The 27,845-nt window shown below is 43.7% G+C and overlaps 1 protein-coding gene across 1 annotated transcript in view; it reads right to left on the bottom strand.

Annotated features, from left to right (window-relative positions):
• ABCA1 (ATP binding cassette subfamily A member 1) overlaps window positions 1-27,845 on the bottom strand; it is a 147,353-nt gene that overhangs the window by 43,438 nt on the left and 76,070 nt on the right. The window contains exons 8-18 of the mRNA XM_003809239.4: window positions 21,116-21,208; window positions 15,933-16,173; window positions 13,078-13,217; window positions 12,629-12,745; window positions 8,226-8,423; window positions 7,274-7,479; window positions 6,582-6,758; window positions 4,595-4,817; window positions 2,627-2,848; window positions 1,362-1,566; window positions 145-258 (exon numbers count right to left, since the gene is read on the bottom strand). Of these exons, the coding sequence (XP_003809287.2) occupies window positions 145-258; window positions 1,362-1,566; window positions 2,627-2,848; window positions 4,595-4,817; window positions 6,582-6,758; window positions 7,274-7,479; window positions 8,226-8,423; window positions 12,629-12,745; window positions 13,078-13,217; window positions 15,933-16,173; window positions 21,116-21,208 (1,936 nt within the window). The remainder of the gene's footprint in view (window positions 1-144; window positions 259-1,361; window positions 1,567-2,626; window positions 2,849-4,594; window positions 4,818-6,581; window positions 6,759-7,273; window positions 7,480-8,225; window positions 8,424-12,628; window positions 12,746-13,077; window positions 13,218-15,932; window positions 16,174-21,115; window positions 21,209-27,845) is intronic.

Genomic DNA, 27,845 nt, shown 5'->3' with positions numbered 1-27,845 from the left:
GGAAAAGGACACTGCATGTGATTTCTCTGCCCCTGGAGTGGTTTCACAGTCTTTTAGAAAGGCAGGAGACATCGCTTGCCCCCAACAGTTAGCAGAGGCAGCAGCACTAGGTTAAAGAAAGAGCAGGAGGTCAACAGCACTTACTTTCTGACATTCTCTTTTGGCTGGAACCAGGGTGGCTCTTCTCATCACTTTCCTCACCAAACCAGTAGGACTTGGTGCAAGGAAAATACCAGGGCCTGGGAATTCCATACTGGCCTGAAAGCAAAGCACAGGTATGAGCCAAGCTCAGCATCATCCCAGTATTCTGAGGGTTTCCCAGCCAGGTCCATTTCCTCCTTGACACATCCTTTGGGGAAGGAACAGATTTGAATGGATGTGGGGAAAGAGGGAGCTAACATTTGCTGAAACCTGCTATGTACAACGTACATTCTGCACCTCTGTAAGTCCTTCCAACAACCCACGGGGCAGGTGCCATCCCCATTTTAGAGATGAGGAAACTGAGGGATAAGGAGACTATCCAAGGTCCCTCAGCCAGTAAGTTAAGACTCAGAATTTAAATCCAGAATCTGCATGCTGCAAAACTGCATAATCAATGGAAGAAGTTCAGGCAGGAGTAATAAATATTTCATGTGTACCTCCTTAGGGGAGGATCAGAAGGTGAACCAAAAAGGGTTAAATCTTGCTCTCTCAGAATATGATCTCACATGAAAACTGTCCAACGCAGGTTCCTCTTGGACTTGGTCAAGAAGATGTATTATATTAAGAAAGAAGTATTAAAGAAAAATTCAACATGAATTTTTATTGAATGCTAATTAATCATAGGCAGGCCTTAGAGCTAGTATATTTAATTATTAACAACCTGTACTCAGGAAACAGAACCTCTCCTAGTTGTACCCCCTCTGAGGACACAGAAATACAGAATTGGGTGAGCATTGGGAGGATTCGCCTGGGCTTACTGACCCAGTGTAACCGAAGTGGATTCACCTCCATGTACCAACATTTAACAGTTGTGTGACCACAGCTGGTTACTTAACATCTTTGAGTCACAGTTCTCTCATTTGAAAATTGCTGGTTATTATAGTAACTACTTCAGAGTAGCCTTGTGAGAATTAAATGAAGCAATGTGTATAAAACATTTTGCATGCTGCCTGGCACACAGTTTTCAAGAAACAAGTGCTGTACAAGTAGTGACAATTGTACTTTCAGCATCAGCTGCCTGTCCTTGGACTATCTGTTTACTATAGATCTATAGCCCAAACCACTTCCCAGGGAAGCCCATGCACTGCAGAGATTCTAGCACAAAGAAAGGACATCAGCTAGAAGTCATATTTTCCAAACAGATGCCCAAAGCAGTGTACCTGGAAAGACAGCCTCAATGTACCAGGTCATCACCCCATAGAGGAAGGTGTCAAACAGCATCATGGAGACCGAAGTGGTGAGATTGAAGCCATCTTCCTCCACAGGACTCTCAAACAGGTTGTCCCACTGCACTCCAATGCCCTGCTCCTCAAAAAGGGCAAAGTACTCACAGCCAAACCCAAAAGCCACAGGAGACAGCAGGCTCTGTGAGAAACAGGCAAAGTCACCTATCCATTTCCTGGTCAGTCTCATTTTTCTATCTCTTCTAGTGTAAATTATACCTGGAGAAATTTGAATTTGCAAAATGGATCAATCATAAGGTGCAGAAGTAGTATTTACCTATAGAGTCCCTTTAGGGGAGTGGTGGGCTACCAAGTAACATATAAAATGATTCCATTTGTAACCACTCATTATACACAAACATTTCAGAAATGCATATACAGTGAAGTATAAAACTTTTAAAACTTTATGTTTCCAAAGATGCCCCAAGGCTCAGCAATCCTGTTCCCCCACACACATGCGCATACCCACAGTCCTCTGAGGCTCCCTGCTCAGCCAAGGATGGCTCAGGATCAGAGGTGCCTGTCTGGGGCTGCTGATGCCTATGGAGCCCAGACTGAGGCATCAGGAGCATCCTATGAGTCACTCTTAGCTTTCCTGATAAGTGACCTGGGGACATCTGACAACTTGTACTTGTAGGGGCTCACACACTCTCCAAGATATCCCCCTGCTCTGTACGAGGGAAGGAAGTGTCCAAGTCAGGAATTTGTGGGATGAGGCACCTGCTCCTCAGTTGTGCTTAGTTCAGAAAATATTACTCAAGCAAAACACCATACTGGACACAAGGAAGACAAGAGAGGTCATCTCTGACCTCAAGAGTTTTCAGTTCTATGTGTGGCCTTGGCTTTGTCATGAGCTTAACATGGCCAACAGAGCTGGGAGATAAAGGGCAGAGATGGCATCTGTTGCCTGAAGCCATTCCTCAATGCCATTTATCCCCAGCCCAGTTCAAGATGCAGTCTGGCTCTCGGAAAAATTCCATTCAATTCAATTCAACCAGGATTCACTGAGAAGACTAAAGGTAAACAATTTAATAAAACGCAATCTTGCCCTTACCCTTAAAGAGCTTAGAATCTAGAGCTAAGGTTCATGTCCCATTGGAAAGAGACTATCATCTTCTGTTCTCAACTTGCTGCTTTTATTCAGGGACTCCAAAGGAAGGTCAAATGTCTACAGCCACTGAAGAAAGGTCAGAGGTACTCACAGCGAAGATCTTGAGTGTGAAGCCCACGTAGTCCTGCCATGCCACACACAGGACGTAGGGTAGGTACAGCGTGAAGTAGATGATGCCCCCACAGGCTGCTGCCAGGTTGGCTCTGGAGAAGAGTGTGCTAATCAGGAAGCACTGCAGGATTGTCACCACAGCAAACATGGACAGGAAGACAAACACCACGCTGGGATCACTGTAGGGCAGCAGGTTTCCTAACTGGGAAGGAAGAGACACATCAAATGTGCTGCCTCAACAATCCCAAGCACTCACTTGTATGATCTACAGAAAAAAGACAGGGTTTATTCCTACTCATGTTAGAGACAACGCAGAGGTGTAATGCTGTTCATCTTTCTGATGAGGCAACTGATCATTACCATCCTAAAGAAGATAAGTGATTTACCCAAAACTACACAGAAAAATAATGGCAGAGTTATGAATACAACAGAGTCCAGGGCTTTCTACGCATTTCAGTGGGCGAGTTTGCTCTTTGTTTCTTCAATAGGTAATTTTAACTGGTTTCTCCTTATATAAGGACTATGACTGGTGGCGCCACAGAAGAGCTGTGGGAGATAATGTCCCACGTAAATTTTCTGTCTAAAAGCCAAGGAAAATGGCCAGGCAACTTGACTTTCCCTCTCGATCACCATGGATTCTGCATTCCCACAATCATCCAAACTCTTGTGGATATTTTGAGCCTATCTCCGGCTGATGGGTACATGTCTGCAGGACCCACCAGCATGCAGTTGTCTCAGAGCAGCTCTTATGCACCAACCATGGGACCACTACCTCTGCCACTGACCTTCCCCTTGCAGTTAGATAACAGAGCATGAGGGAGGGGTTGCTTTTAGCAAGAACTGTATCCTACTGTGGAACCTCAATAAAGTCCTTGACCTTCCTGAGCCTCATTTCCTTGTCTGTTAAAAGGGTTAGTGAGGATAGAAGAAGAAGCCCATGTGATGTGTTTAAACAGTCCTTGGCAATCAGTAGGAACTATTTGTAACAGATGGTAACTAGTATTAAATTAGTTAGTTCTTATCTCTTTGTACTCCTTTTGCTTCAAAAACATTTATTTTTACCTGATGCGTCTTTATATGAAATGCTTGCAGAGAAAGAAAATTCGGATATAAATATATTAATGTATGGTTCAGACACAAAACTGCACTGCCCAGAGTCCCCATTCAGGGAAGCCTCGTTGCCCAGCTGTCAGTAGACGGCCTCAGGCATCAGCAACTCTGGGTTTGTCACAGCAGCAGAGAGCCATGTAGGCCCTGGGGCACGACCTTCCCAGGGCAGCCCACATCCAGTGATTGATTGAGAGGGCTGGGGAAGGTGGTGTCAGGAGGGAGGCCTTGGGGGAGCACAAAGGGCTGGATGTTTCAGCTCGATGAAGAACAACTCCAACAAGCTGCATATTCTCTAGAGTGCCCCACGGGGTTGGCCCTATATCACAGTTCAACTCCTCCCTCTGCCCAATCCTGCATCTTCCATATCTCTTCCATAGGTATTGAGCCCTCATAAATACCCATACACCAAACTCTATTTCAGCCTCTGCTTCCAGACAGTCTAACCTGCAACAATATATATCCTTCTGATTATTGTTCTTAGAAACTTAGGAAGAATCGCCACCCAATATATCTAAGAAAATAAATAGCTTTCAGATGCTGCCATGAACCACTACCAATGAGACAGCATGGCACAGTTGAGCATGTGGTTATCTGGAAAGCATGAACCCTGCACTCTCATCCTGCTTAGCTGCTACCTGGCTGGGTTGACCTTCGGCAAGTCACTGCCCCTCTCTGGGCCTCACTTTCCCCAACTATAAATGGATGAAATTGCAGGAAATGACAGGTATGACCCCTTCTCTACCAGAGGCTTGGATTTTTTTTCTTCTTCTCCTCCCTTAGCCCATGTTGAGCTATTTCAGAGTTTCCTGGCAGGGAAGAGCGAGTGAGGCTGCCTTACCTTCAGGATGACCACCAGCAGGCCAGCGCTCACAAGAAGAGGAATGAGGCTACTAATGAACCAGCTAAACCAGAGGATGCTGTTGTCCAGGCCCATGATCCGCATGGTCTCTTTCAGCCATGCCTCCTTCTCATACACAATGCCCTTGATGATCACAGCCACTGAGTAAATCCAGGCCAGCGTCATGAAGAGGGGCATTGACCGGCTCATCACCCGCAGAAAGCTGGAGGCCCCAAGGAAGGACAAGGGGAGAAAGAAAGACACACGTGAGCCAGGGTGATGGGCCAAGGCCTCTGAGCCCGCATGCTAGAGGGAGCACCACATCTGGGCCACAGAAGGACAGGCCCTCTAGACTCTGAAATGTACGTATGATCCAATGCTTCACGAGCAATGCAATGTAGAGAGAAAAACGAGGCTAACAAAGTGTTGCCAAACCAAATTTCTTTGGGGGCTTGCTTCAGTAACTAGGTAACTGTGAGCGATACTTAAACTAAAGGTAGATTATATTAAAGTACTAAAAACCAAAACAAAAAAACAATTCATTCTCTCACAAAAGTTCAACATCTCCAAGGTCATCTCACTATTGACTTGCTTATCGTAACTCTAATCACACCACAGACATACATTTCAGGCAGCTCTTGTCAATGTTTCAGATTCCAAGCTAGAACAGAAAATGCAGATGTGCAAAGTAAAAGGCACACAGATTTTGGACCCTGAACTTGAGGTTCACGTCAAAGCTTTACCATGTAGGCACATACTCACTACATGACAACAGGCACCAGCTCTTAATGCCTCTGAACTTCTGTGCCCTGTCTTAAGACATCCTTTCTAGAGTAAACCTTAGCTTAGGGGTCTTTGTAAAAGTCTTCCTTTGAAAAATTCCAGCTAATTGTTTAGAAGGTGAAAAACAGGATAATTTCTGGTGACCTTGAAAAGCTATAGATAGCCATACGAGGAAACACACTATTCAATGCAAAACAGAGAACCAATACAAGCAGAACCCAGCTCCTCCCGCATCCTGATCCCTATACACACACACACACACACCCCACCACCACCACCAACCACAGAGAATAAGAGAATTTCCAGAATCTGGAAGAAACATTACATATTTCAGATGTCTGCAATAACTACACCTCCGCCTATTCTCTTAGAAGAAATCATTACATCCAAAGGCATAGTTCCCACAATGAGAACTTGGCAGCTTAGTGACTCAGCATTGAAAGATTTTCTAAAAAGTCTAAGAGGAAGAAGCTTTGTTCAGTTTTATTTGGGTTGTTTTGAAATGTGGTTTACCACCTAGGGAGAAGAAGTGCACACATTTACATAAACTGTGCTTTTATAAGTTTAGACGCTGTTTCTGCATCTATGTGTGAGTATGTGCTTGCATGTGTTTGTCATGACACATTTTAAGCTTGCAGATTGAGCAAATTTTGACCAAAAGGGTAGAGTGTAAAAAATTAAAGTGGTGGGCTGGGTGCAGTGGCTCACACCTGTAATCCCAGCACTTTGGGAGGCCAAGGAGGGTGGATTGCCTGAGCTCAGGAGTTGAAGTCTAGCCTGGGTAACATGGTGAAACCTCGTCTCTACTAAAATACAAAAAATCAGCCGGGCGTGGCAGCATGAGCCTGTAGTCCCAGCTACTGGGGAGGCTGAGGCAGGAGAATAGCTTGAACCCGGGAGGCGAAGGTTGCAGTGAGCCGAGATTGAGCCACTGCACTCCAGCCTGGGCGACAGAGTGAGACTCCATCTCAAAAAAAAAATAAAAATAAAAAGATAAAAGTGGCAACCATGGATGAGAAGGAAAGAGGTTTACTAGTGTGTGCACATATATCTATGTCTGTCATGTGGCTGCAACTGTTGACAACTTACATCTGGCATCTTATTTCCAGATCATTCACACATGCATGCACATGCACACACATATACACACCCCCATCTGGCACAGTATAAACTGGTTAAATACAGTGGCTTGCAGGTAACTTACATGTCATCAACGTAACAGGGATAGGGCATCTGTTGCATATAGACACCAGTTTTCTTCTCGGTGCCCGTCAGCACCCTGATGATTGCCTGCTCCACCACATCCTGCAAGTAGGCGAAGCCCCCCCAGACGTACCGCATGTCCTCAAAGGGGTCAGCTCGAGGACCAGGGTCCCAGTACCTAAAACCAAACCACAGGTAATCAACCATTCCTTTAGAACCATACAATAAAAAAAAAAAAAAATTGCCCCAAACCCTACTACCCTTACCAAGCCCCTTTTTCTATTTTTGTATCTTTTTTTTTTTTTTGAGATGGAGTTTCACTCTTATTGCCCAGGCGGGAGTGCAATGATGTGATCTTAGCTCACTGCAACCTCCGCCTCCTGGGTTCAAGCAATTCTCCTGCCTCAGCCTCCGGAGTAGCTGGGATTACAGGTGCCTGCCACCAAAATTCCTGGAATTAATTCCCTTGAGTAGAAATGCTAAATCAAAAGACACTGTTATTTTATGACCTATGAAAAACCTTCCAGCAAGGCATGTACCAATTTCACCAAAATAATGACACCAAGTTGAGTTTTTTTGTTGTTGTTGAAATTTCTACCAAATTTTTAGTTAAAATAAAGTACCTCTTGTCCTAATATAATAGGTGCTCTGGACCTCCCCAAGACCAGGCTGGTGTGATGGGATTCCACTTACCCATCCTTGATTTTATTTGTCCTCTCCACATTGTCAATGTCCATTCGGATCTTGTACTTGACATGATGGGGCAGCTCAGTGCTGCCTGGAGTAATTCCAGTGAACACAATACCAGCCCAGAACTTCCTCTCATCCAGCAGCTCCATGGACTTGTTGATGAGCCAGACTTCTGTTGCTATGGGTTCTAGCTTGTTCAGGTTGACACACTGATAGAACAACAGCCTTCATGAGAACGTTGGCAGCCAGGACAACAAGCAGTGGCTGAGACAAATCCTACACTAGGAGGCAAGGGCTGACTACACAATTGCTCATCCTCTCTCTCTAATCCTCTCTAATGTAGTTTTCCAACCTTCAACCAAGAATGGAGGAGTTTGGTTTTTCACTGCAATTTAAGAGAAATTCTAAGAGTAATTTAGGGATATGTTATTTATTGATTTTGTGGAGGAAAAGAGGTTAAAACAATGATCTTATCTTACTTTTCTGTTTTCTTAGCAATTCTGAGTCATAGCAACTAACCAACCAACCAGACCAAAACACCTCTTACCCATCCCTACTAATATAATTTTTAATATAAAATTTCAAAAATTTAATTGGACCCGAATTAGATTTTAGATAAGTTTCACAAATAATGCCTTTTTAAGGGAATGCTTTGCTACCATTAGTCACTGAGATAGGAAAACCTAAAAGAAAATGGGTAGAAATATTCTCTTGAGCCTATATAGAATAAGCTAGAGTTAATTTACTAAAGCTAGAGTTTATTTACTCATTCAACCACTCAACTAACATTTATTAAGTGCCTTTTGTTACCAAATCCTGTGTTAGGCTTGAGGGATAGTTTTGTAAATGAGACTATACATTATTTCTAAACTTGCCTCCTGCCTGAACCTTATTGTAACGTCTCAGAGAAAGAAGCCGTTAAGTCTTTTCTAAATGATCCCAGCAACAGATTCACCTCCATGAAGCGAGATATGGTCCGGATTGCCTGGTTAGTCTCGTTGAAAGCTTCTCTCCAGGTGTACACAGAACCATTACTGGACTGGACATCCTCTGGGTGCTTGGCCAAAAACGCCACGATGTCTTGGGCTGTCCAATCTAAGCCATCCAACTGCTGTTCCCAAAAGTGGTCATTGTCCCTGCTGTCCAACAGCATCTGCCATTCCAGTGAGAAAGTACAAGTAGTAAACACCAACTAAATCTTGAGGAGCACTACAAAATTTACAAAATACTTGCATATACACTGTCGTTGTTTTATCCTCACAGAAAACTGAGGTAAATGACAGTGTCCCTATTTTATATGTGAGAAGACTGAGGCTGAAGAAAAAAAAACATGATTTTAACCAGGGTTTGGTCATAGTATTACTAGATGTGGAGCTGAGACTCAAAGTCAGACCAGTCTGAATTCAGAGTCCATATGCTTTCCACTATACGAAACATCTCACTTAACAGTATTAACTACAGTAACAACAATACTTCCTTTATATAGTTACTATGTTGAATAGTGTATATGCTTCACCTTACACAACTCCATAAAGAGGGCACTTTTATTTTTTTGCCTTTTGTTGTTGTTGTCGTTTGGATTCAGTGTCTCGCTCTGCCGCCCGGGCTGGAGTGCAGCGATGGAATCACAGCTCACCGCAGCCTTGACCTCCCAATCCCAAGTGATCCTCCCATCTCAGCCTACCAAGTAGCTAAGACTACAGGTGCACACCACCACACCTGGCAAATTTTTAATTTTTTCATAGAGACAGAGTCTTGCCATGTTGCCTGGGCTGGTCTTGAACACCTGGGCTCAAGTGATCCTCCCACCTCAACCTCCCCAAGTGCTGGGATTACAGGCACAAGCCACCAGCCCAGTGAGTATCCTTTAATATTTCCCACTTTATATATGAGAAAATGGAAGTTCAGAGAGGTTAAGTCTCTAAGATTGGGTCACTCACACAGCTATTAAGTAGCAAAGCCAGAATGAAAGCATAGGCCCTCTGTTTCTAGTGCACCTCCCCCTCCCCACTGTGTTCTATCACCTTCCTCTTTTGAGACCCAGTCTGTTGATCCCACATAAAACCTAATTCCTTCTTACTGCTTAGTTTAGAAAAATAATGCTGCTGGTTAAACCAACTAAAGTACAATCTTTTCCAATTGCAGGATGTACAGGTCATGATGCAAAGGAGGCCTATTTCCATTTCTTGTTCCCTTGCCAGTTGGTTCCTCACATGGGTCAACACGAAAGAGAAGGACAGATCAACCCGCTGCTCAATCAGCAGATCCAGAGGGGCCGAGGCAGAGGCCTGCACAGATGTGCTGCCAGAAAAACAGCAGCTGCAAACTCAGCAAAAAGGAGAGGCATTTGCAACTCCTGTCACAGCTTCGACAGAGAAGATGAAGCCCTGGTTCTACCGAATTGGAGTCTCCAGGGGTCTGAAAACTGCTGCTTTACAAAAAAATCGGTCTTATTTTCACTAACATTATAAGCTTTTCCCCCCTTGCGCCTTTGTATTTATTATTTCAATGGGAGCATAAGGATTTTATAGAGTATATGTAATTTCATTAATTATTCCTATAGTGCTGAACATTTAGTCTATTTCCAATTTCTCACAATAACAATATAGCAATAACATTTTCTCTCATATGGTGACTTCTATAAAATTATTTCAGTAGGCTACATCCCTGGGGGTGGGTGGAATGGAAGTATGCAGGATAGCACATTTTAAAATGGTTCTTTAAATTTTCATTCCAAATTGCTTTCCAATAGAGAATAGCAATTTATACCATCACCAGGAAGGTATGTATGTATTTTTGTTAACATAACAGACACAAAATTGTACCTCACAAGTTCACAGAGGCCAGGGTTAGCAATTCTGAAGCCACTTTATTTGGAACAAACAAAAGCAGAGTGAAGAGACGCAGCCTTTAGGGTGAAGTCGGCCCTGCCCAGTATGGCTTCTGAACAACATGGCCAAAAAGAACAGCAAGACTAGAAAGATGCGCCCGCTGAGATCACTGAGCACGTGGCCTCTCTGGGGTGCTCGTGAGGGGCAGGAAACCTAAGACTGCCCGCAGGGGTGGAGGCAGAGAGAAAACAGGTCCCGAGGATGGGTGGCTAAAAGCAGCTCAGAAAAGAGAGCAAATCAGTGTCAGAGGGTTCCAAGACTTGCCCGAGAGAGGTGCCCTGGGACCTGTGGGGATGAGGCAACATGGGCAGACAGTGCCAGAGAAAGCAGAAAGATCAGAGCTACCCCAGCAGAAGCAGAAGCCTCAGCCATCACCTCGTGTAGGAGATGCCAGGCTACAGGGGGTGACAAGCTCATGTTTGTGGAATTAAATAAACACTCTTTAAGAGAGGGAAGAAAGGCCGGGCACGGTGGCTCATGCCTGTAATCCCAACACTTTGGGAGGCTGAGGCAGGTGGATCACTTGAGGTCAGGAGTTCATTCCAGCCAGGCCAACATGGTGAAATCCCATCTCCACTGAAAATACAAAAATTAGCCGGGCACAGTGATACGTGCCTGTAATCCCAGCTACTCTGGAGGCTGAGACAGGAGAATTGCTTGAACCCAGGAGGCAGAGGCTGTGGTGAGCCAAGATCATGCCACTGCATTTCAGCCCGGGTGACAGAGTAAGATTCTGTCAAAAAAAAAAAGAGAGAGAGAGAGGGAAGAAGCAAAGAAAACAGCTGGAAGAGGTTCCCTTTTCTTCCACCCACAGGCTGATGACTCCCTCATCATCTATCTCCAGCCCAACCACCCTCCTCCACTGCAGACCTCAGTAGCCACTGGCCTACTGGACATCGCTACCACCCACCCAGCTAGAAATCAAGATTCGCTTTGATGCCTCCCTCTCTTTCACTGCTCCACCACTAAGCAGTCACCAGGCCTCATTTCTTGCTTTATGCCTTGGCCACTTGGAGAGCCTCCTCCCTGGTCTCCGCCTTCATTCTTGCCTCGTCCTTCTTCAGGATCCACCCCATCAGAGTAACGTATCTACATCTCCCCTTGCCTGGTCCCCTAGAGCTTAAAGTAAAGGTCCTCAGCTTGACACAAAAGTCCCTCCAAGGCATGCCCATGCCTTTCTCTCCAGCCCCAGATCCCTCATTTCCAAGCACACACACTGGATTTTCCCAGCTAGATTCCTAATGAATGCCATTGCCATGTTTACAAGGATCTTGTCCTTTAAGAACTGGGAGCTTATGAAGAATTGGAGCACCTAAGGCAAAGTCAATTTCAGACTAGGGAAGCATCTATTTGCCCACAAATCAAAATTCACTGAGTCACTTCACAGGGCCTCCTATAATCCTCTGAGAGCCAGACAAACAGAAAAAGTCCAACTAGTAGAAATATGGATTCCAAGGAGAGGACCAGGAAGAAAAGGCCTGAAACCACACTTAGGTCTACCGGGCTAGATCATATAACCCTCCTTTAGAGAAGAGACCCCACTTTAATGGCATGAGCTATATTAGTCAGTGTGAATCCATACAAATCACTGTTTATGCTTTTCTCAGTATAAAGTCCTTTGTTTTTAAAGGGACTTCCTCAGTAACGTGCCTCCCAGCAGATCAGGGAATAGTCCTAAACTTCGGAAGTGTTCCCCCTAGGTAGGTACAGTCTCTAAAACCCATCTGCCCTTAAAGTCAATAAGGTTCAAAACAAGAAACCTGGGAAAATCCTCACCTGCTTCTTAAGGGGAGCAGAGACAAAAGGAAGAGGCCTCCCTCACCATGGAAACAGGAAATAGTCTAATGATTCTCTAACTCAGCCCAAGGCAGGAAGATGTGATTAACAGCACTCAGGCTCAGGCAGAGGAGACATTCTGTTCTTGCTCAGCCTGCTCCACATTTGAATCCAATTGTCTCTAGAGCACTTACCCCTTTCAAGTGGCTCTGAAGCACTAAGTACATTTCCCCTCCACACAGTAACAGCAGCTCATCATTCACACAGTGCCCTGAGAATGAGTATCTCAGGCCAGTCTACATGTAACATGATGCTTTTGCTCCCACACTTCTTTCCAAAACCTACCAAAACACAGGGAGATGCTGTGGCTGGCTGAGAGGCTTCAGCCAAAAATGAAAATAGGGTACTGCAATTACTCAACTCTACTTCCAAACACCAGCCCTCACTAAGTTTTGCAGAAAACTGCTATTTGACCATGAGTGGCATGGATGCTGATATGCACAGCGTTATCTCTGCACCATGGCCTGTACTTCTGGAGAGGTGGTGCCCTGTGACTTTAGCTATGCTCACTACATTCCCCCAGCTAGATAAACTGAAAGAATTCTCACCTCACTCACACCTGGGAAAGTGACCAGAAACTCACCTCTCCAGTATCAAGCAGGCACATGGTAATAATGGGAGGGACACTCACCCGGACAAGGTCCATTTCTTGGCTGTTCTCCATGAAGGTCCAGATCTTGGGGCTGAGTTCCTCCCACATGCCTTCCAGATCATGGAACACAGCCAGTTCCTGGAAGGTCTTGTTCACCTGGAGTCAGATGGGGAGCCAGGGACCGCAGAAAAAGGAGGAGAAGCAGAGACAATGAGCGCTTTGGCTCCTCCCTGAAAAGATACCCCATCACAGCAGCCCTGCGCCAGTCCTCCCCATCCCCAAGAAATGCCTGCTTGTAACTATGATTCTATACCCACGACTGGGGAGCTGGCCCAGCTCTGGTCTGCATCAGACTTGAGGTTTTCACTCTGGGAATTCCAGAAGAGCCGTGAGTATACTTAGCACACACTTCTGAAGCTACCTTGAGTTTTTTGCCCCCAGTTCTGGGGAGATTCTGGGGAGGGAGTCTTGGGCTGGGGGCAGCTTACCTCAGCCATGACCTGCCTTGTGGCTGGAGTGTCAGGTGTATACAGGATCTTCCCAACGAGCAGCGGCTTCAGAGCTTTCCAGATAATGCGGGAAAGAGGACTAGACTCCAAATTCTTCATCAAATCATTACAGTAAGGAGCTACAAAGAATAGGAGAGACAAATGTTCATACGCATGGTCATATACTGATAGAAACTTACAAGGGCTTTGGAGCCAGAGAGTTCTTAGTTCAAACCCCAGCTCTACCACTACTACTCATATAATAAGTAACTTATCTGAGCCTCAGTTGGCTCCTCTGTAAAAGTAAAATTCATAACATCTATGTGGAGAGATGTGGAGAAGATTATCTCAGATTAAACTGAGATATCTATAAAGAATGATGCTTGATAAATAATCAGAGCTTATTATAACGTCAATGATGGATAACTCACAACTGAGCTGATCTGGAAAAATGTTTTCGTGAAGCACAAGCCCTCCCATCCAGATTCACACTCTCATGCCAGCCTCACCATTGTTTTCACTGACAACTAACATGACCAACATTTAAACTGACTCTTGAGGGGCAACCAGAAGGCTGAATTCAGACCTCAGTTTTCAAGCAAAAACCAAAATTTGGGGCCAGGCGCAGTGGCTCACGCCTGCAATCCCAGCACTTTGGGAAGCCAAGGCGGGCGAACCACCTGAGGTTGGGAGTTCAAGACCAGCCTGACCAACATGGAGAAACCCTGTCTCTACTAAAAATACAAAATTAGCTGGGCGTGGTGACGCATGAGGCTGAGGCAGGAGAATCGCTTGAACCCAGGAGGCAGAGGTTGCAGTGAGCCGAGATTGTGTCACTGCACTCTAGCCCGGGGAACAAGAGCGAAACTCCGTCTCCCAAAAAAAAAAAAAAAAAATTCTCAGCAGGGTGCAGTGGTTCACGCCTGTAATCCCAGCACTTTGGGAGGCCGAGGCAGGCGGACCACGAGGTCAGGAGATCGAGACCATCCTGGTTAACACAGTGAAACCCCATCTCTACTCAAAATACAAAAAAAAAAAAAAAAATTAGCTGGGCATGGTGGCGGGCACCTGCAGTTCCAGCTACTCAGGAGGCTGAGGCAGGAGAATGGCGTGAACCCAGGAGGCGGAGCTTGCAGTGAGCCAAGATCGCACCACTGCACTCCAGCCTGGGCAACGGAGCGAGACTCCCTCTTAAAAAAAAAAAAAAAAAAAAATTCTCTTTAATTAACACAAACTAGTATATGTACACTTAACAAAAACCCAAATACAGAAGTTGTAACAGACAAATGGGTTTGGTTATCCAGCAGGATCCCTGATTTTTAAAAATTCATTCTAAGTTTTTCAGGGATTTTTAGATACCAAGTATCTTCTATATGCTGGAAAGATAATAGAATTTTTTTTTTTTTAATGAGGATGCCCTCACAATTAAGTCTGTCATGGAAATGAAGGCTTCCTTGGGTCAACTTGCAAGCTGGGGGAGAGGAGGAGATGGGATTTAATTAAAGTTGCCTACAATACCATCCTTTTCAGGCTTGTAAAGCAACTTGCGAATGTCTGGAGTGCTTTACTCCAGAGAAGAAAAGGTTCTTGTGTTACAATAAAGTACAAAACCTGCCTCACTCAGTGTCTGAAAGACACATCTGTGGTTGGAAATGGAGAAAGGTTCCCCCGCATCAAGTTTTCAAGGAAAAGGATGCCACTGCCTAAAACTGTGACATTGGATCCCTGCTGCCACGAGGCATATGGCACACGGTCCCACAAAAGTGCTTAAGTGTGGGGAGTGGATATGGAGACACAGGGTTCTTTAACACTGCCTTGTAGCTAAGAACGGGAAACAAAGTGCAGATCAAATGTCTGAGTGTGAGAACACACACGCCACCACTAACAGCTATCTTAGAGAGCACAGATCCAGGCAGATGTGGGCTTGAATCCTGGCTCTTGTGGATTAACTCTGATGTGGCTCTGACCAAGGCACTTAACCTCTCTGAGCCTATGAAATGTGGGGTTAAAGAATCTTCCCTGCAGGGTTATCATGAGGGTAAAATGAGATAACTTAAACAAATGCACAGTGCACAAGAAATTCTACTTAAATGTTAGTTTTTTGTTGTTGTTGTTGCTATTATCATTACTGTTATTTCTTTTTATGTTATTATAAAGCTTATCTCAATGGTAATATTAAGACCAGTACATCATCCTTTTTAAAAATGCTTTTCTAGCTTTTTTGAGTTACAACTGACAAATAAAAATTGTATATATTTAAGGTATACAATGTGATGTTTTAATATACGTATACTTTGTAAAAGGATCACCACAATCAAGCTGTTAATAAATCCATCACCTCATAGTTGCCTTTTTTGTGTAGTGTGAACACTTCAGATCTACTCTCTTAGCAAATTTCAAGTATACCATACAGTGTTACTAACTATAGTCATCACGATGTACATCAAGATCCCAGGAACTTATTCATCATGTGAAACTGACACTTTTTACCTTATATATATTCCATATATAAGTGAGATCTTGCAGGATTTGTCCTTCTGCCATTATCTCATTCTTGATCACCCTGGAAGCCACCTTTCCACATCCCCCAGAAAACCAGGAGGTTGGCTGTCAATCACTCATTCCATTGATAAACACTACTGTGCACCTGAGATGTGCCAGGCTGCACTCAGAGAACTGGGGACAGGTAGCTATTCAAGAGAAGCCTCTCTCCTCTAGGAAGAGCTCAGTCTGGTGGGCAAATGGGCATGTAGACATCTAACGCTGCTACAGAGGGAGGAGATGACACAGGCCAAGACCAGAACTAAGGGAGGGATGGGGTTGGGGACAGGGCTGGGGTCTGCACGGACACTCACTTGTAGAGTTGTCATAGAAGGTTTCAGCATCTTCCTCAGTGCCATTGCCTCCAAAGAGGGCTTTGTAGTTGTTGTCCTCATACCAGTTGAGAGACTTGATCTTCAGCCCCCCTCCCTCGGGATGCCCGCAGACAATACGAGACACAGCCTGGTAGATTTGGGTGGAGGAGCTGGAGCTGTTCACATTGGTCAGAAACATCACCTCCTGTCGCATGTCACTCCAGCTTCTCATGCTGAACAGCTGGCGTCAGGGATGGGGACAGAAAGGAGGGTAGGGGAAGGGAGAAAAGGGCAGTGCAAGGGTTGGGGATGAGAAGAGAAAGAAACATCTTATTTTCTTGACCTCTCAAAAGCCATGTCCCAGAACATATTTTGTCTGATGTCATCTCAAAGCCTTGGGATGAGCTTGCCAGAACCTGGCTACCCAATCTGTGTCCAGGGACGAGCAGCATCAGCATTACTGGAGACATTGTTGGAAATGCAGATTCTGAGACCCCTCTGCCGACCTGCAGAATTCAAATCTACAGCTTCACAAGATGCCCAGGTGATTCCTATGCTCACTAAAGTTTGAGAAGCACAGCCTGGAGTTAGTGAAGCCCCTGGGGCTGGGCTTTGTTTCACCGGGATTATCTTCCAGTTTATAGATAAGAATGCTTTCTCTGAACAGCTACATCTCATTGTGGTTGAGCCTATCAGGAACTGCTCTCATCCTCGATAACTGACTCATTTCTAAAACTCCCCGAACTCTAGTGTAGAAATTGAACAGCCCTCTTCCGCCTTGGGAGAAAAGGTACTGTATGTGAAGTTCCCTATCTTGGTCTCAGTAAAGTGTCAGGCAATGAAAAAGCATTAAGATGAAAAACTCGAGTCTGGGCCGGTGCAGTGGCTCACGCCTGTAATCCCAGTACTTTGGGAGGTTGAGGCGGGTGGATCACCTGAGGTCAGGAGTTCAAGACCAGCCTGGCCAACATGGTGAAACCCCATCTCTACTAAAAAAATACAAAAATGTTGGCCAGGCATGGTGGCAGGTGCCTGTAATCCCAGCTACTGGGGAGGCTGAGGCAGGACAATTGCTTGAACCCGGGAGGCAGAGGTTGCAGTGAGCCAAGCACCACTGCAATCCAGCCTGGGTGACAAAAGCAAGACTCAGTCTTAAAAGAAAAAGAAAAAGAAAAAGAAAAACTCAAGTCTGAACCCTAGTTATGTCCCTTGTCAGCTTACAGCCTTTGAAAAGTCACGTCACGTCTCTGAGTACTCAACTTCTCCATGCTTCACGGAGCTCGCTGAGACACAACTTGGCTTGGTTTTGGTAACCCTAGGGGGCACTAGATGCTTATACCATGGTCTGGACACTGCCCTCTACTCATCATCAAGACAACAAAGCTACAACAGTGTGTGGTGAGGCACAAATCCTATGCCACACAAGAGGGTGCCCTGCACAGAACAGTCCCAACAGCGTGAGTCAGAAACCCCAGGCAGTGTCTGTGACTGCCACTCAACAGGCATCAATGACCCAGGCAGCGCTCTGTCTTACATGCAAATGTATTCCGGCACTTTGTGGAGTTCTCGGCCCCAATGCTATTATGAAATATTTATAGAGTACTTTGTATTTCCAAACATTTCACAATAAATCATTAATAAATCCCTGTATTCCTGGAAATGTCACTGCGTGTTCACACCGCCTGGGAAGACTGAGCTATAGAGCACAGAGGGGAGGGGAAGGGCCACGAGGCCCTGCACCCAGCCTGGAAAGCTCCATATGCCTAGCTTTCAACCTCACAGCCTGCTGGTTCCTATGAGTGGCGTGGTCCAGCACTCTCTAGGTCCTAAGCTTTGCCTTCTGCCTCCAGAAGGGAACTAGGCTCTCCAGAGGTGGGTCAGAGGCCACAAGGATTTTTTTTCTCCAGAGAGGGGGCATCTAGCACACTCCACAAGAACACAATTAGGTGAGGTGGACAGCTTTTCCCAACTTTTTATTTTCATAACCTGTACGAGGCATACAGACAGAAAGGGGACAGAGAACCAGGCCATTTTGCCTTTTGTTGCTTATTAGAACAGCCCTAGAGATTTTTAAATAATAGTGAGTCAAAACACTCACTTCTCTTTCCACAGGCAGCCTCACCACCAACCCACCACTCCCCAATCAAAAAAACAAATTTCTTCCCACATAAAGCCAGCAAATCTTTCTAAAGAAGCACCATAAATTATTGAGTTATTCCAAACTATTGACTCTTCCCAGCACCCGTTTCAGGGGTAAACTCTTACTCTTTCTCCTACACCTCAGCTCACACTCCAAACTTTATCTGGGAAGTGCTTCCTGACTCTCAGGGAGGGATGGCTCTTCATCCTTTAGCCCACGGATGATGGTGGTATTTGAACATCATCGGTTGAGTGAATGAATGAAACTGACTTACTGCTTTCTCAATCCAGCACAATGTCCTTTGTCCTCCCTTTCCCCCATCCCAGTCTCTTCTCAACCCAACAACCAGAGTGTAAACAGTCTAAACTCTAGATCACATCATGTCCCCTCCCTCAAGCCCTCCGCTGGATTCTCATCTCACCCAGCAGGAATCCAAAGTCTTGCCAGGCCTGTATGGCACTCACCTCCTCCTGCTCTGAGCTCCTCTCCTCCCCCCACCACTTGCTCACTTTCCCTGGTCCTTAAACACATTCCTTAGGCATGCTCTAGCATCAATGTCTTTGTATCTGCCATTCTTCCTGTTCGGAGTTTCCTTCCCTCACCACAGACATGCTATCATCTCCTTCAGGTCCAACTGTCACCTTAGAGAGAGCTTTCCTAATCACCCCCTTTAAAAAAAGCACCTTCTCATGCTCTATGCCCCTTACCCTGCTTTTTCTTCACTGCATATATCCCTCCTGTGGCATTGTACACTGACCTGTTTGTTTCTGTCTCTCACCCTATATGTGCCCCAAGAAAGCAGAGAAGTTAGCGTGTTCACTGCTGAGTCCTCAACACCTAGCAATGCCAGGCAGCTGGTCGGTGCTGGGTGGACATCTGAGATGCTGCCTCCCTGTCCTCCCTTCCCATCACCCAGATGTGAAACTCATGTCAGCTTTCATTCATCTTATTCCTCAAGTCCTCATTTCCTCCCAATTTCCAGGTTCTGCTAGTGCATATTTTCTTTCTTGGAAGGTTCTCCTTTCTATTCCAGTCGCTACTGGAGTTTTTCACGAAGCAGGCAACAACACAGGCTTTGGAATCCAACAGTTCTGGGTTTGAATCCCAGTTTTGTCAATTAACTCATTGGGTGACTGGAAAAGTTGCCTAACCTTTCTGAGCCTTGGTGCCATCTGCAAAATGGACATGATGAGACCCACTCAGGTTTGTCATGTGGAGCATACAGGGAAATGGGTGACACTGTCTGAACCAAGGCAGTTTCTCAGAAGACATTCACTCCCTTTTTCTTTTCCTTTCAAGGGTTGTGCTTTGGTCAAAATTATCAACTTTCCACACACTGACTGGACAAACAAGTGCATTTATTGATCTTCTCCCATTTATCTCACAGAAATAGCAAGTTAGACAATGAGTAACTTTTGATCAAAGGGATCTGGAGGTGTTCTATTGAAAGAGGCAGATGGTCCTTGCTTGTCCTGGACCAGGAGCAAGCAGGGCACAAGAAACAGCTGCCAAGAAAAACGTATATTGTTCACTTGGAGAGTTTCCACCACATCAGCAATGGGAATATCACCTGCTTCCAATTTTTTTTTTAATGCCAGAAAAAAAAAAACCAGGGCCAGTGATGTAAGTGAAAACAGCTGTAACCAAACCCTGAGTTTAGAGGCAGCCTCCCCTGTTACAGACCCTGCTTTGCTTTCTCTAAGGCCAGAAATGAACAAAGGACAGAGGGCTGGGAGGGGATCTGCAGAGCAATGCAAGGCATGTCAATGTCAGCTAACAGGGCCCTAGAGAAATAGCTACGGACTTGCAAAACAGTTTCTCTTTCTCATTCTCCCGCTGGAAGAACCCCAGTTGCTCCAGCTTCCCTACCTAGTAAAAAAGGTCACCAGCCTTCATAACCAGGGTAACAAATGGCAAGCTGAAAGAAGGCTTCTCCTCTGGAAAGGGAACCCAAAAGTCAGACCTCATCAGTCAGAAACACGTGAGCAGAATTCAAAGAAAGAAAGTAGAACAGGACAGGAAGAAATACACTAACGTATCAATAGTGTTTGATCTCAGCATTTTTGTATTTTCCAAGTGTTCTGCATTTTCCACAATGAACATGCAATACTTTCATTGTTAGAAAACATAAAGTTTGTTTTTGATATTTGAAAAAATGATGCAAGCACCAAAAAATGGGTAGGTTAGATACAAGCACCAAAAAAAGAAAAATGGATTAGAGAAGCAGCTAAAAATAAGGGTGGACCAAGTCTGAGAAAATTTCCCCACAAATTATTATTTTCCAATATCCTACACGTTAAAGTCTGTATTGTTTGTGAGCACTGCCCCCTGGCTTAGCTTCCTATGCAGGGGGACACCAGACAGTTCCTCGCTTCCAAGCCTAATTTGAGACAAGGCTGGGAGTCAGAAAGGTGGAGTGTGCACTGGCTGGGAGTCAGAGCTAACTGCTTTTGCAAGTGCCTACAGGCCCTCTGATCCTACGACAGAGATTACTCTGATATATTTGTCAACATGTGGACCTAAAGGCAAACTCAACTTAATGTTCATTAAGAGACCATATTCCCATAGTTGAACCTCAGAAGCCAGATGCTTTCAAGGGAAAGGGCTGAATTAGGGGTACCACGTTATTCCTGTTAGTTAGCAAGCATGTGTGTTGGTAAAATGATTGGCCTTGCTACTGAAGAAGCAATATGGAGAAATTGCTGGTCAGACAAAAGCAGTGCATGGGCAGTGGCAGAGATAATTCTCCTCTTTACAAATGTATGATTACCTAGGGGCAAAAAGAAAAAATGGAGAAGGTTCTAAACTAGATATCCAGCTGTTAGCCACTAACCAATTAGCTCCGAGACATCTATGAGTTTTAGGTTTCTTCATTTCTAAAATAAGGAAATCAAAACATTATTGTTTACATCACTTATACTTTGAAAATTGATATTACATCCCATGTGATATTCAAATCAAAAGGACCTCTTGCCAGACTCAGGAATGAAAATACTGATACAGTGGATGATCCGCTTTCTGGTACTGGAAAGACACAACTTACCTCCTGGGCCAGAGTCCCAAGACTATGCAGCAATGTTTTTGTGGCTTCAGCCAGCTCCTTGCTCGGGAGGGGAGATGTAGAGTTTAGTGTTCTCTGTAATGAGAAAGAAAACTTTGTTTCTGAATTCAAATGTAAACCTGAAATCTCTATTGGAAATAAACAAGTGAATTGAAACTGTTCACAATCTTGAGTTTAACAAACAAGAAACTGACTCCTAACCAAAACTAAAGACGCTACAATTATTTCTAACTGTAAGTTTGCATTTTGTTCATTTTCAAACTCATTCTTTGATTAATGGTTTTAAATGAAGTAGGAAAATTGTACTTAAAACTAGTTAATATGCAATAGATTAAAAGGATCTCATGTGGGCTGGGGGGATGTGTCCAATACAACTCTGACCGCAAATTCCCAAATCTGTCTGCATCTGCAAGATGGGTAATACGGGAATGGCTTTGAGAAACAAGTTAATGATGGCTCACAAGAAAGGAAGAAAATATAAAGTTTAAAGCTGTCAAAAACAGGGAAAGATGGAATTTTGTCACTCTGTTCAAGTCAGCACTGTTTCTAACACTGGAAATTGAATGTAGAACACTTATTTTTACATCGAGTTTTAGTCAAATCTTTATATGTACCAATTCATATATTTAATTGCTGTTACATGTCACCTAACTGCACAGCAGATATAGGACAATAATTCATTAGAACAGGGGAAAGATAAATTAGGGCAGAAAGCATAAGCTAAAGAAAAAAAAGAACAATAATTTACAGACTATGAAGTCAGAATTGCTATAGCTGAGGAGCCTCAAGTTGGGTTCTGAGTGTTCAGGCTTCCAAAGAGAAAAAGACATGAGATCAGTTTCTTCATTGTTATTTGTCAAGCAGGAAAAAAGTACCCAGGGAAAATCCACCTTTCTTGATGTTTCTATGAGCATTGTTTTATTCAATATCATATCAGACATCTCTGAAGTTTAGAGAAGGTTGGGCTATTTTGACATTTGTCATATCAGAGACTGCTGTGAAATTATAATGTAGACTACACAAGAAAATGTCTAGAAGTGGCTGGGACTCACTATCTCTGAGAAATAGCCTCCTGGGATGTTTTCTTTCAAAGTGAATTCCAAATGCAGAAGGGATTGAGTATCATTCTGATCATCACAATATCCAAGCATAATCCTCAATGTGCATTTCTGAGAAAACCTGCCTAAAGGTTCTATGAAAGAACTTGTCCAGCTGATTCATCTCTTCTGGAACGGGTTCTTCACCAGAGTCCCAGGACTCCCACATTCACAGTCCTCAAAGGGACCTACGCGGTCTCCCTTAAACGCCAGACTCAGGTAGGCCTCTGTGATACGCAGAGGTGTTCATGATTATTCCTTCCATAGAGAGTAATTCATGAGCAAAAACAGGTGAGGTGTTTTGTTTCTACTTTCTCTCTTTGGGTTCACTTTATAACTAAAGGTTAACACACTAGAAGCCGAACCTACGGAGAACTTGACTGGAAAACTATTACAAACACAAACTGAGAGATCTTAATTGAAAGCTATAGGAGGTAAAGTGTTTTTGTGTTTACCGTTAGGCCTACAAGATGACAGATGTTCAAGACAGCATAGCAAAAACAAAACAAACCCAGGACAAAACAAGAAACGCCAGATCCACATAACCTAAATTTAAGAAAAACTTAAAAACGTGATAGTTAATCCACTTCTTTTATAAGGACTGAATGGAAATAAGATTGTTAGGATTCTTGTCACTCACTCTCCCCCGCCACCCTGTGCCCCAATTCTCCAGTCATGGGAACCTGGGGTAGCTATAGAACCCTGGGCAAATGACTCAAATTCCCCATCCTTCCATTTTCTTGACTATGCAGCAAAGTTTAAAATGCTGTGCACGTATCACAGAGTTTTTATAAGCACTAAAACTAGAGGATATGTACAAAGCCCCTCGCACAGTGCCTGGCACATGGTAAGTCCTCACAATTGTCAACAATGTCATCCCCTGCCTTTTTCTTCCCTTGCATGAAAGTTTACTGCCAAAACTGGAGGGCTTTTGTCTGCAAACAGGGTTTTCAACTTCTTAAAAAGACAAACATCCTTTCTCTGTTTCTCGGCAAGGTCTTGAACTTTTTCTTCTATTGAAATGTCCTTCCTCTGCTAGGCAGAGAGCTAGAGCTATCATCACACAGCATATCAGCCACACTCCAATGTGCTGTCTCTAATTGTATAATTACGCCCCACCACAAGGTGAAGACATCCTCATCCTAATTCCTGAAGGCTTGGGATAAAATGCCTTTCTCCCCTTCTAACCCTTTTCTTTTACTAAGCATTTGCCAAACTGCAAAATAAAAGATAATACTAAGTGGATGAAATATACATGATATGCATAATAGGTTGTGTATAGATATACTATATGCATCCATGTATGTATTTATGTATACGTCTATATGTATAGACATACATACACACATATATCTTACACATATTAACTGGCCTCAAAGTTGACATTTCAGTTGAAAAACCTGAAGGAAAACTCATTCCCTATGGTAGGTATGTGTATACTTATATGTGCACACACACACATATACATCTTTATCTTAATGTATATTCATTATGTACCTTCTCTTTAAAGCAGGTGATGTTTTTACAGCAGTGGTATAGCTTCCCTTGTAATTAAATTTAATTATCCAAAAGAAGTGACTTAATTTAAAAAATATCTTAACTAAAAATGCTACCAGCTGCACTTGAATATGACCAAAATCATGGCAGAATTGTAAATGACTGGGATTCACTAACACCGTGAGGTCTGGGGAGCTACTGTATCAGAATCACCTGTGGTGCTTGTTAAATATGCAGATTCAGGCTGGGCATGGTGGCTCACACCTGTAATCCCAACACTTTGGGAAGCCAAAGTGGGTGGATCACCTGAGGTCAGGAGTTCAAGACGAGCCTGGCCAACACGGCGAAACCCCCTCTCTACTAAAAGTACAAAAATTAGCCGGGCATGGTGGCATGTGCTTGTAATCCCAGCTACTAGAGAGGCTGAGGCAGGAAAATTGCTTGAACCTGGGAGGCAGAGGTTGCAGTGAGCCAAGATGGTGCCAATACACTCCAGCCTGGGCATCAGAGTGAGACTCGGTCTCAGAAAAAAAAAAAAAAAAAATGCAGATTCTCAACCAGCTAACACCTACTGAATGAGAAGTTTAAGAGTGTGATCCAGGAATCCTCAGGAGACTCTTTTGAGCACCGAGGTTTGAGAACCAGCACCATGTTCACAAAGCCTCCCTTCCCAGTATGCTTTGCGCCAACGTGCTTGGTGGTATATTCTGTGTCTGGTCCACATACTACAATCTGCTTCAGACTCTGAAGCAGTGAAGAGGCCACTCGGTTCACCTGGCCCTGAGTAGGACCCAAGATGGTGCCAAACACATGGGGTGCCAGGTTTGTCACACCAATTAGATACAGTAGTCACCAAGTGCAGATGTTTCTAAAAACCCCAAACCCAACATTCACCCATTGTCACCATTACCAGTCATCTGTCTCCTGAAGGGTACAAATCAGTGAATGGGTCTGTTGTTTGTATAATATGTCTTCTCCAACTTAATGAATTTACATCTTCAAGGGCAATAGTTTTTCCAACATCTTTAGGACTTTTAGTTTAAATTTCTTAACTCTGGAGCAAGCTTATTCTCCTTCTCTTAAAAGCCCCACACTTCAGCAAAACTCCAGGCACACAGCAGGGCCTAAAGCATGACTGTTTAACCCAGGAATGTAGTTGAGCATGGATGTAAACATAGGTCCTTATTAAGTTTGCTGTGGGCATCAGATTTTTACATTAGCAGACACAAATTCAATGCCATATCTTATGATATGACCTTCTTATCAGTAGTCTGTATGTTGGGTTTGATTGCTTGTTTAATTTGACTGTTTTTGGTTTTGGTCTCTAACAGAAACATTGGCTGAACCCACCCGTGAGTAATAAGGTAGAACAGTCAATGCCATTGTTAGAATCATTTTTAAACTAGTTCTTTATTCGAGATTAAGTGCTCAGCATTTACTAATAATATTGGCAATCTGTAGTCAATATAAACAAATTTCCGTTTTCAAAGGAATATTGGTTGGAGTTACGCAATCAGGCATGGATTGACATCACAGGGTTAACAAAACACACATGATTCAAATTCTACATCAAGTTTAAAGCTTGGATTATCCAGATATTTTGCTCATGACTTAATTTTACTTTTCTGTGCATCCAAAACATACCATAACCTGAAAAAATAAGCCAAAGACTAGAAGCATGGATTTTTAAAAGTTTAGTATAAAAATAGAATACTATGGCAAAAATTAACCAGATTCCACATGTATCAACATTGATAAATCTCAAGAACATAATTCCAAATGAAGTGGCAGGCCAATATGCACACTTATACAATGTGAACACATTTAGGCCAGTACCAAATATTGTTATACATAGAATGTAAGTATACATGATACAGAGGATTAAAACATCCAACTGCAAGACAAGAGTTATCTCTGAAGAATGAGCTAGGGAAACAGAGGTGGCATCAGCTGTACCTGTAATGTTTTATTTCTTAAATAGAACCTGGAGTCAGCATGGCAAAATGATGGATGATGGTACAGGAGTGTTCTTTTTGTTTGTTTGTTTGAAGACGGAGTCTCACTCTGTCACCCAGGCTAGAGTGCAGTGGTGTGATCTCAGCTCACTGAAACCTCCCCCTCCTGGGTTCAAGCAATTCTCCTGCCTCAGTCTCTCACGTAGCTGGGATTACAAGTGCACGCCACCATGCCTGGCTAATTCTTGTATTTTCAGTAGAGGCAGTGTTTCACCATGTTGGCCAAGCTGGTCTCCAACTCCTGACCTCCAGTGATCTGGCTGCCTCAGACTCCCAAAGTGCTGGGATTGCAGGCGTGAGCCACCACACCCAGCCAGGAGTGTTCTTTATGTTATTCTCTGTACCTTTTCTCATGTTGAAACTATTTCATAATTTTCTTTTTAATTCAATGAAAAGATAAAAGAGGAAGGACAGTTGAGCAGGAAGAAAGGAAGGGTAAAGAATCTATGTTGGCCTGAGCACATATCAGATCTAACAGACAGATAACTTCCTTGAATAAAATTAACCCCAGGAAAGAATTCATGCCTTGAAACTAGAACACAAAATACGGTCTGAGAATCATGTGTCTGCACCTGCTATTAACTGTGCTCTCCTGCTCATGCTTACTTGACGAAGGCAGACAAAACTTGCCAAATCCTATTTCCAAAGAGCTTCAGTAAAAAATTCACAGCTTGGAATTCCTACTATTATTTTTCTAACCAAAAACATTCTCTTGGCTATGAACTCATATAGGTCTCCATTGCACCCAGGAGACAAGTGACTTTCTTATACGAAGTAAAGGAAATGGGAAAAAGAAGGAAAATAAAACCTTTAGTGAGGGACTATATTTTCTGAGTTAAGATAACAGGAATTCATGTATGACTCAATATTTTCAGATCATAACTCATTACAGTTAGATCATAACTGTAATGTCATTACAGGAAGAATGCACAAATGCTTACTGTTATTATTCAAAAGCTCCCACCCACTTCTGCAAAATGTGTTCATCACAACATACAACGTTTCCTAAAAGCATGACATTCTGTGACATTAGCCCCAGAAAGACAAAGGCTGTTGTGCCCCATTCTTTCTGGGTCTAAGAGATGGCTTCATTATATTCTTTCCATCCTCATGAACTTATGAGTTAAGTCGAGATGGACTGAAAAATTTTTTAAAGGCTATAAGCTGGCAAAGTCAATTTGGCTTTAATCTTTGAGATGGTGTCTTATTTCAATTCAGTATGTAGCACAGTTCTGGGCACTTAACAATTAGACACCCAGTAAGTGTTTCTAGAAGAAAAATGAAAAAGAAGGGAGAGAAGTACATGAGCAGATAAGAGATGGACTAATGTGAGTTCTGCTCCAAAGGCCATTCACATTCACAGAAATGCTCTGTTTCGTATTCACCTCATCAAGTCACTCAGCCTGTGGAGCCTTTAATGGCTCCCTTGACTCTGAGGATAAGGCCCTATATCCTCACATGGCTCGTGAAGAAAGACCTGCCTCAGCCGACCTTTGCCCACCTCTGCAGGCATCACGTCTCATCATTCCTTCTCCCATCAAACTCCCCACAGCTATATCTGCTCCATGCTGAACTATCTCAATCAGGTACAGTTCCCCTAAATGCCACCTTCTCTTCCCTCTCCTCTCTGGACCAATGCATATACTATGTCCTCTACCTGGAACATTCTACTCCCTGTTCTTTACCTGGCTGACATCCATTCTTTAGGTCCCCACTTAGAGGATGCTTCTTTCCTGACTGGAAAGACTGCAGTAGGAGGCCCCATCAGGGCCTGTATCACACCCAGCAGAGCATCTCCTGCTCTATACAGCAGCTGCTCCTTTCCTGGTCTGTCCCACCCATTCCCCAACCAGGACTGAAACAGAGAGGGCTGGACCTTGCACACGACTACCTCCCTGGCCCAGAGCATGGCACTGATTAGGGCTCAGTAAATGTTTACTAAATGAATGAATGCATTTGTTAATCCATTATCACTACACGAAACGAACACTGGAAGATAATATTACAATGCATTAGGAGTCACAGCCAAATAGAAGTAGAAAACACATCTGTGCAATTAAAATGCAACTGAAAATATTTTCAACTTATAAAAATCTCATCTAC

The sequence above is a fragment of the Pan paniscus genome, chromosome 11 (assembly GCF_029289425.2).
Source record: "Pan paniscus chromosome 11, NHGRI_mPanPan1-v2.0_pri, whole genome shotgun sequence".
NCBI lineage: Eukaryota > Metazoa > Chordata > Mammalia > Primates > Hominidae > Pan > Pan paniscus.
Note: the sequence above shows the minus strand (reverse complement) of the source record. Positions and strands in the feature narration are given on the sequence as shown.